Source organism: Mycosarcoma maydis, chromosome 16 (assembly GCF_000328475.2).
Source record: "Mycosarcoma maydis chromosome 16, whole genome shotgun sequence".
Lineage (NCBI taxonomy): Eukaryota > Fungi > Basidiomycota > Ustilaginomycetes > Ustilaginales > Mycosarcoma > Mycosarcoma maydis.
Window position 1 is genome coordinate 321,288 of NC_026493.1, and position 8,827 is coordinate 330,114.

Consider the following 8,827-nt stretch of genomic DNA (forward strand, 5'->3'; position numbering starts at 1 on the left):
GAAATCACGAACCACGAACCACGAACCACGAACCACGAATCACGAATGTTTTCTCTTGGTTGAGCGTCACTCTGTGACTTGTGACTGTTGCCACCACTGTTTCAGTCGTCAAGCGCTTTCCATCGATTCTACGATCGAGCTGCGACCACGGACCACCTGCACATTTCCGGTGGAGACCGATTCGCAGCGAGGTATCGCGATAGAGGACGCTTTCTTGCTCCACACTTCGTCCTCCTGCACGTATGGACACGCTTCGAGGCAATCGCAAGGTCCTGCCCAACTACCTGCTGGACGACTATGTTCCCGCACCTGATTCTCAGAGCGTCAACGATCGCCGATCCAGCAGCTCACTGGCACACGCTCCCGTCAACTTGAACCTGAATGAGAGCTCTCGTCAGCCCCTTAACCAACCGGTTGGCGCGTCTACCAGTGTCGCTGATTCGGTCGATGCGCCTGCGACGCCTATCGGCTCTCTGCCGCGTAGAAAGAAAAAGCTCAGACAAGCATGCGTCTATTGCCGACGATCGCATCTGGTGTGCGAAGAGAAACGCCCTTGCCATCGCTGTGTTAAAAGGGGAATCGCAGATCGATGCGTTGATCCTCCACAAGAAGGCCAGCTTGACCACGAGGACAGCTGGCCAGCCACTCTCGAACCAAGCACCAACCCCATTTCATTACAAGAAGCTCGGTTCCCATTGTCAGCCGCAGCTGCCTCAACATTCCAGCTCGCACCGTCCATTTCCAACGACGACATTACCGAGCGAGCCGCATCCGATGGCAGTCGGAATAGGAAGAGGAAAATCAAGTCCGAGGATGCTCGTGGCAGCTCCACAGAATCGCATCAACAACATAAACTCCAAGCCGCTGCGCATCTCGAACATAACCAACCGCCCATCTCGCTTGAATATGCATCCTCAGCACCACCGTCGTCGTCTTATGTATCTCGCACTGATTACGCCCCGTCGCGACCGAATATCCACACAAATGTGCAAGCATCAGTGCCAAGTAGCGCCATGTCGGCACCGGGAGCACCTTCCCACACGTCGATACCACAGTCGATCCCAATGCAAGCAGGATCCTCAATGCCAGCGAGAGCCGCACCGTCGCAGCTGCTCCAGGGCCAGCCCATCTTCCAGCCACCTACCTCGGCAGAGCTCGACTCTCTCTTCTCAACCTACTTTTTTGACGTCGCAGACGCGTTTCATACGCGCCAGAATGGCGCTCCTCATGATGAAATGCCGCCGCACCCGCACAATACAAACGGCCAAGCTACGTCCATGTTTCCACATCAACCACGCCACCAGCCACCACATCAGCAAGCTCATCACCCATCACATCTTGCTCATCTCGATGACATTGGTCCTGACATGGGCGCCTCGTTGCCAACGTTACACCATCATTACGTCGATCCTTTCGTCCCATCGAGCTCCGACCCACGCAACCTTCGGCCAGCTCATCCAGTCGCACCGTTGCCGCAGCATCAGCCGCGGCCGTCAGATCTCGGCAATAGCCATCCAGTAGGGTCTGGCACGACGTCTGCGAACGACGTAGCAGATCACAATCTGAGCAATGTACATGCTACTTCTGCACTACACGTACCGAGCGATGTCGCTTATGCCCAGAGTGCAAAGCTTCGAGCCGGTTCGAACGGCCAAGAAGCGCAGGCTCGACAGAGGCCCGGCGATGTATACGCTCCGTATCCATACCGCAAAGGCTATGCATCACTGATGCGATACATGACGGAACAGAATTGGTCCGAGCAGTCGATCCGATCGGTGGAGGCGGCGCTCTCGAAAATCCGACGTCTTTGGTTCTCGCTCGAGGATAACATTCAACCATCGAGCCTGATCCAGTTGCAAGCCGAATGGGCAGGCAATGTGCGCTACTTTTCCGAGTCAGTGCTTCCCTTTACACCGATACCAATGCTCGTGTGCCGCAAAGCGGGCGAAGTGTACGCGTCGAATCAGCTGGCGCAGGATCTCTGCGGCAGAGGCAGACACGAGATGACCGGCGGTAGGCTGTCGTGTTATGAGCTCATGACCGAGAGTTCGGCATCAGAGTTCTTTCGATTGTATGAGCTCGCTGTGGGTGGAAGCCAAGCCGAAGATGGGAGCTACATTCCCACCGTTGGCAACACGGCGCCACTCTATTGGAATGCTGAGATCGTGCAACCAAGCAATGACGGGAAGCACGTCGTGATTCCCACACGAGGCATTTTCGAGATGAAAATTGCACCTTGTGGTCTGCCTTCGCTGTTGGTTTGCTGCTTTGTCCCGTTGACCTGAAATGGACATGGATATGGGGACAAGCGTGCGCAGGGCGGAGCAGAGCGGCAGACGATGCTGATGATGACGTAGCGTTGGTTGATATCGCGGGACTGGCTTTTCCAGTGAGACGCGCCGGACTCGGGTCGGACTCAGTTTACATCTCTCTAATCCAGTCGACATCGGTTTGCAAAGCTCGAGAAATCAAGTACTGATTGCCAAAAACGTCCTGAGCAGCACTCGAACATGTGCAAGGAGCCGATTCGATGCAGTTCAAGTCCGAGGGCGTTTGAAGGTGAACCTCATTCGTGAGCTCATGACAGCCGTCGTTGGCGCTGTTTTGTAGGATCTCAGTCCAGCCTGAATCTGCGCTACTCTCGTCCTGATCGTGTTCTGGCGCAAAGGAAATATGGCTTATTTCATCATCATCCTTGTCGTCGTCTGAAGAAGCGGCAGCAAACTTTTCGTGCTCGGCGACGATCCAGCCGAGTTCGACGTCGCCAAGATCTGGAGCGAACTCGAGGGCAGGCATGTCAGTGCATCCAAATTGATTACACTGCCTTGCGGCTCGTCTGACAGTCGAGCTAAGCGGCACACAGGGTGAATGATGGGAGAGATCCAGCTTGGTGAGGACATTGGCCAAGGAGATGGCGCTAGGTATAGTTGGTGAGAGCCGGATCTGTTGCAGCAAGGGCTCGAGATGAGCTTGCTTAGATGACAAAGATAGCAGCGAGCGTAGTGACGCGGCGATGCTGTTGATGAGTGGTACGGTTTGCTGCTGGCGTTGCTGCCATGAACGGTGATACAGTTTTGCCATAGAGGCATCTCTGAGCAGGACTTGTATGAGGAGGCGTGAGGACAGCTGGCTCAAAAGATCGCGCAAGTGTAATGGCAAGGAGGGAAGCTGGAAGAGTTGTTGGAGAGGTACGACACGTTGAGCGCGCGAGTCAATCCATTCGAGATGAACACGCAAGCACCGGATGTTGGTGAGATCGTCGGGCACGCTCACAGGAACTAATGTGAGTAGAACGGCTGTAGTGTATAGATTTTCAGGACAATAGAATGTCAGCAGATATGCATGTAGAACAAGGTAAAAAAAGCTGGATGGAGGGACTGACCTTGTCCAAGTTGGTCTGCGACCTCGGTGTTTCCGAGATCGCTCAAGGGGCGCACCAGAAGATCCGATATTTTGAGCCATCCATCACGAAGCTAGAGGGTATCTGGAGGATCAGCTGTCAACTCGAGCAGAGAGCGGCTGCATTGAACGAAGATGGGGCGAGGTTGTGCCAGCTCACCGAATGAATATCATCTAGGATTGGCTTGACTATCGCCCAGGTGCAGCGATGGTCTAAGACCAAGCTGGCCTGGTCAGGTGCCTCGATCGTAGCTGTCACGATGAGATGTTGACCAGGACCCTCTAGTTGGCTGATTATGGAGGCGTAGTGCATGCTCTTCTCGGACGGCACGTTGGTGAGCGAGACGTGCAAGTGAACGCCAAGGTGACTGCTCAGTTTGAGCCAGGTTGGCGAGCCGCCAATCTTCTCCATTGATGCTGTGTACAAGGGCGTTGGATACCATACAACCTGGTTGATATCGTAGTAGAGGACAAGAGCCGTTGCCAGGGTCAGAGAAAGTGTAATTTTGTTCAAGCTGCTATAGCCTTGCCATCTCTTTCTCTCTTTCCCTCTTTCCCCCCTTTCTTTGCCTGTCTCTCTCTGTCGCGCGCGCGCATTTCAGCAGCGTTCACACTAGACACAAGGGCTGGCTGACTGGGTGTGAGACAGACGAGAGTGGCGTAGCGCTCAAACGGCTCTACACTCGTGTTTGTGATTCTTATCGGATAGCAAGCCGAACCACCTAGTATGTCACTCGACGTCGTATCGTGTCGGAAATCTCCGATGTCGCCCTACGCGTGCGCCACATCGTCACGTGGATGTTAGATCTTCACTGTGACAGCTCCGTGCTCCGCGCTGAATTCACGACGATTTACGTTTAGGGGGGGGTTTTCGTTCTTGTTTTCCTTGTCTGAACTCACATTTTCGTGATTGACGCGTGATGGACGTGGGAATAGGTCAAGGTCCTTCCTTCTTGGAAGTCACAGGTGCGTGTGAGTGTCGGGCCGTGCATCAGACAGCCACGTTGTGATGTGAATCACAATAAGTTATCACGAATCGTGAATTACCAACCATGATGATGGGTGATTTTACAGAGTGAGCCATGTGCTGCTGCCGTGTGCTGCTGCTGTATGCCAATCGTGAATCGTGAATGATAGATGATTCGTGATTCGGAATGATCGTCGCCTTACGGAGGTTTCTTCGCACAGCGTTGGTCAAGGATACACAAGACCACCATCCTATTTCTCGTCCTTTGCCACGATCCCTGTTTATTTGAAGCTGTACTGCAAGATGTCGGCCCTTTTTCACAAGTCGAGCGCATATGTGGTGTCCAACGTGGTTGATCTGACGCAACCTTCGTTGTGGATCGCTGTTGGAAGCATCTGCTTTAACCCGCTCTACTGGAACATTGTGGCACAGAACGAGTACCACAACAAGACGATCACCAAGTTGCTCGGCGGACGACGCTACCTCGGATGCTACCTGCTCGCCGTCTCCATTTTTTCGCTTGGCATTCTGCGTGACCATCTGTACAACCTCGCACTCAAGGATCAGCCGACGCATGCCTTGTTGCAACAGGCGTGGGTCAAGCCTGTCGCTGCTCTGCTCTTTGCTTCGGGTAACATCTTTGTGCTTTCGTCCATGTGGGCGCTCGGTGTCACGGGCACCTACTTGGGTGACTACTTTGGTATCCTTATGGACAGCATCGTCACGGGCTTTCCTTTCAACGTGATGGCCAACCCCATGTACTGGGGTAGCTCGATGAGCTTCACCGCGGTTGCGCTGTGGTTTGGCAAACCTGCTGGACTGCTGCTCAGTGTCCTGGTGGTGATCGTCTATGCGCTCGCTCTGCGCTTCGAGGAACCGTTTACCGCCAACATCTACAAGCAGGCCGAGAAGAAGAGGAGGGCTGAAGCCGAAAAGCAAGCGTTGATCGAGAGTCAAGGTCCTGCCTCTGGCACGCGCAACCGAAGCAAAAGGACGCCATCCAAGCCCAACGCCTAATACCGCTTGAACGAGCTAAGCTGGTCTTGCTATGATTGACATCTACGGCTTGTGTCGACGAGCAAGGCTTCGCGGTTGCATCGGCTCGCTGCATGCTGGCCCAAGAAGAAGAAGAAGAAGAAGAAGAAGAAGAAGAAGACGAGGAAAAGAAAAGACAACGGCTGCGACAACATCGAGACCTTCAACAGCACCTCGACTCGTCGTGCGCATGCCAGAATTCCGCCCATTGGCAGTCGCTGAAAGATACCCAATCTCACCTGCTCTCCCTGCTGTTGGCGAGCGGGCCAAGATTGAACCTGTAACACTCAACTGTACAGTACCCTTGTTTATGTTTTGCAATCGTCCCCATGGCATTGAAAGTCAGCTTGACCACAAAGCGGTGGTGTAGAAGAGGCACAAGGCTCAAACAGACGGTGGCTCAAGCCAGTCAGTCGTGAGTGTTGAAAAGAATTAGTACGGCTTGACGTTGACACGGCCAAGTATCAAAAAGTTACTCGGGCAATCATACTCGTCAGACGTGAGTCGTGAGGTTTGGGTTGAACCGTGCGTGAGAGAGCGTGGTGCGTGGTGCGTGTTGGGTGGGGTGATCTTTCGGAAATCACAAATCGTGAATCGTGAATGACGCACGACGCGTTTCGGGGGGCGTGCCGTGTGAAACTCGTGAGACGCACGACACCTGAGCTCAGCCCCTAAGAAAAGGAGAGATCGTGAATTTGAATGGCAACAGCGATTTCGGTTTTCTGTTTGTATTTTGTATTCGGTACTTTATATTTTGCATTTCGTTATGAATAATCTGTGAATGATTTCTTTTTTCGAATGCCCAATCATCAAGTCGAATCGTGAATCTGAATGCTGTGCAGCAATCACAACGTGAATCGTGAATTGTGAATCAGTCGTGAGTGTGTGAGTCGCGCTGCAGGTGGTTGGGCTGAAAAGAGCACAGTCACGAGTAGAGCGCGTCGGTGAGTTGAACTCGTCTTGCCTTTGAAATTGGCGATTGGTAAGTCGTGAGTGTTACAGCGAGTGCGAGTGTGTGTGTGTGATGAGCTGCTGGAGATTCGCAATGCTTCACGATTCGTGATTATAATCGTGAATATATTCATGTGACTTGATAGTCGTCAGTTGGATTTTCGAAAGCAACCGAGACGAGAGTAAAAGACGACTGACGGCTTCTCACGCCTGTCGCGTTCACTTTTGCCTGCTGTTGACGGGTCACTGTGGACACTTACGACTTGGCTGGCGTCAAGGCAGGTCAACGCGCTCGGCCAAGTGTGTGTGAGAGTGAGTGAGTGTCTCAGCCTCAGCCAACGTGAGAGCTGGCAGCCAGGGGCTCAGTGAACCAAAACTCGACCTATTCGTGATTGACGATTGGCTCAACTAGAGAGCTTGATCAGCGTGGCCCTTTTCGTGATTCTCGATTGGCTTCGATTTTCGACTGCGCTCCATCACCTCCTCCTCCTCCTCCTCCTCCTCCTCCTCTTGCTTCTCCTCTTACTAATTGTCAACCACCATCTTTCGCCGTCTTTCGCGTATCACGCTTTTACGCCTCAACTTCTATTGCCACCTGTGCGGCTCGGCTTGATCCGCACGCGCTTCGTGCCTTGTCTTTGTTTTCGCCCTGTAACGCCTAGATTCTTTGGACGACCCCTTCACTCACGTTGGTTTCCTTCTTCGTCCTGGCTCAGCCACTAGCTCAGGTTCAAAAATTACTCACGTCGCAGCCATTTATTCAGCCACGACGCCGACGCATTTGACTACTCTACCACCATCAGTCAATGCTTGAAACATCCTCCGCTCGATCGCCATAGACTAGCTTCGTCACCAAGATTCCGCGCTGGAGCTGCTGCTTACATTGCATACAAGCTAGCGCACATAGTATTCCCATCTTGCGGCGAATCACATCCATCGACTTTCATCTCTGAAAGCTCCTTCCTTGTTCACCACCTGGACATCCTCCCGTCGAAGCACGTCTATCCTTCCTCTGCCTTTGCAATCCGCGCTAGATAGAGCGCAATTTATTGCATGCCATCATGGCGGTAAGTTTCCTCGTCACGCACCGCAATCCGCGTATGCCCGTCACATCCAGTCAACCAAGCCTTATCCGCTGATCATTCCCTTGTTGCATCACCACAGGACCCAAGCGATTCCAAGGTCGCCGAGGTCTACGCCCGCATCCAGACCCAGCGTCGCATCATGGAAGGCAATCAAGCCCTACGAGCCGCCACCAACAACCCCGACGTCATTCGTCAGGCCGAATCCCAGATTCGAGAAGCGCAGCGAAACATCTCCTATCTCCAAGAGTCGCTCGACAGTCTCAAATCGCGTCGCGCCAGTGGCGGCCCCGGCTTTCGCACCGACAGTCCCACTGGCAGCACCACTCCTGCCGACTCGAGGCAGAGCTATGCCTCATCCAAAACCAGCACAGGCTCCATCGGTCCAAATCGCACCTATCCCGGTGATAGCAGCTCCTCTTACATCGGCTCCAACCCGCCTTCGCCCGCCGTCAACCCTCGTCGCTATGACGGACGTTCGCTCCCACCCGCTCCAGACAATGGTGCTTCTGCTGGCCCAGACGGCTCCTACGCTCAGTATGCCAGTCAGGCCTCCTTAGGCGCCGGCGCTTACGCTCCGGCAGGTTCCGAGACGTGGCAGCCCGCGATGCACCGCATGGGCACCAGCGCAAGGCGCAACTACACCAACCTCGATCTGATCAAGGACGAAACCCCGCACACCACCGCCAAGATCTCTCGCATGCTCCATCAACTCGAATTCAAGCTGCAGATCGAAAAGCAATACAAGCAAGGTATTGACAAGATGGCCAAGCTCTATCAGGCCGAAGGCGATCGCAAGAGCCGCAACGACGCCGAGAGCAAGCGAATCGAGAGTCAGAGCAAAATCGTGCTCCTCCAGCAAGCACTCAAGCGATACAAGCAACTCTACGTCATGGAAGAGGAGGAAGACAACGCCAGCCCCGAATCCGTCGAGAACCGAAAACAAAACCTGCGCAAGCCGCTCTCCGGCACGCTCCAGATCTCGATCCGCAGCGCTCGCGATATCGACCACGCACCCGTCCCACGCGGCTCTCGCTCCGTTCGCGAATCCACCGTGGTCATCAAGGTCGAAGATACGCCCCGCGCTCGCACCCATCCCAGCCGCAACGAGCGCTGGCAAGAAGACTTTGAGATCCCCGTCGATAATGCCAACGAGCTTGAAGTCACTGTCTACGACAAGCTCGGCAACGCGCATCCCGTTCCTGTCGGTATGCTCTGGATCCGCATCAGCGATATCGTCGAAGAGCAACGTAAGAAGAAGTTTGGTCAGGTGCCCGATGCCTCACAACACGCTCATGCAGCTAGCGAAGGCTGGGTCACCGCCGACAGTGTTCAGCCGAGAGGCGCTCCAACCTCTTCTGGTCCCGGATCGACTCACGCAATGACGAATCCC

The 8,827-nt window shown here is 54.0% G+C and overlaps 4 protein-coding genes across 4 annotated transcripts in view; 3 read left to right on the top strand and 1 right to left on the bottom strand.

The window, feature by feature from the left end:
- Nucleotides 1–242: 242 nt before the first annotated feature.
- UMAG_10941 (uncharacterized protein) lies at nucleotides 243–2,285 on the top strand (the record flags this gene model as incomplete). The annotated part of the gene is made up of 1 exon (XM_011393258.1): nucleotides 243–2,285. The coding sequence occupies one exon, from the start codon at nucleotides 243–245 to the stop codon at nucleotides 2,283–2,285; it is 2,043 nt and encodes a 680-aa protein (XP_011391560.1).
- A 136-nt stretch (nucleotides 2,286–2,421) lies between these two features.
- On the bottom strand, nucleotides 2,422–3,811 carry UMAG_05724 (uncharacterized protein; the record flags this gene model as incomplete). The annotated part of the gene is made up of 3 exons (XM_011393169.1): nucleotides 2,422–3,296; nucleotides 3,383–3,473; nucleotides 3,560–3,811. The coding sequence occupies 3 exons, from the start codon at nucleotides 3,809–3,811 to the stop codon at nucleotides 2,422–2,424; spliced, it is 1,218 nt and encodes a 405-aa protein (XP_011391471.1).
- Nucleotides 3,812–4,669: 858 nt separating this feature from the next.
- UMAG_05725 (putative methylene-fatty-acyl-phospholipid synthase) lies at nucleotides 4,670–5,383 on the top strand (the record flags this gene model as incomplete). Its single annotated transcript, XM_011393170.1, has 1 exon — nucleotides 4,670–5,383. One exon carries the CDS (start codon nucleotides 4,670–4,672, stop codon nucleotides 5,381–5,383), a length of 714 nt encoding a protein of 237 aa, XP_011391472.1.
- A 2,030-nt stretch (nucleotides 5,384–7,413) lies between these two features.
- Nucleotides 7,414–8,827, top strand: part of UMAG_15023 (putative protein kinase C) — a gene marked incomplete at both ends in the record, with an annotated part of 3,673 nt that continues 2,259 nt past the window's right edge. The window contains 2 exons of the mRNA XM_011393282.1: nucleotides 7,414–7,419; nucleotides 7,517–8,827. Coding sequence (XP_011391584.1) covers nucleotides 7,414–7,419; nucleotides 7,517–8,827 — 1,317 coding nt within the window. The remainder of the gene's footprint in view (nucleotides 7,420–7,516) is intronic.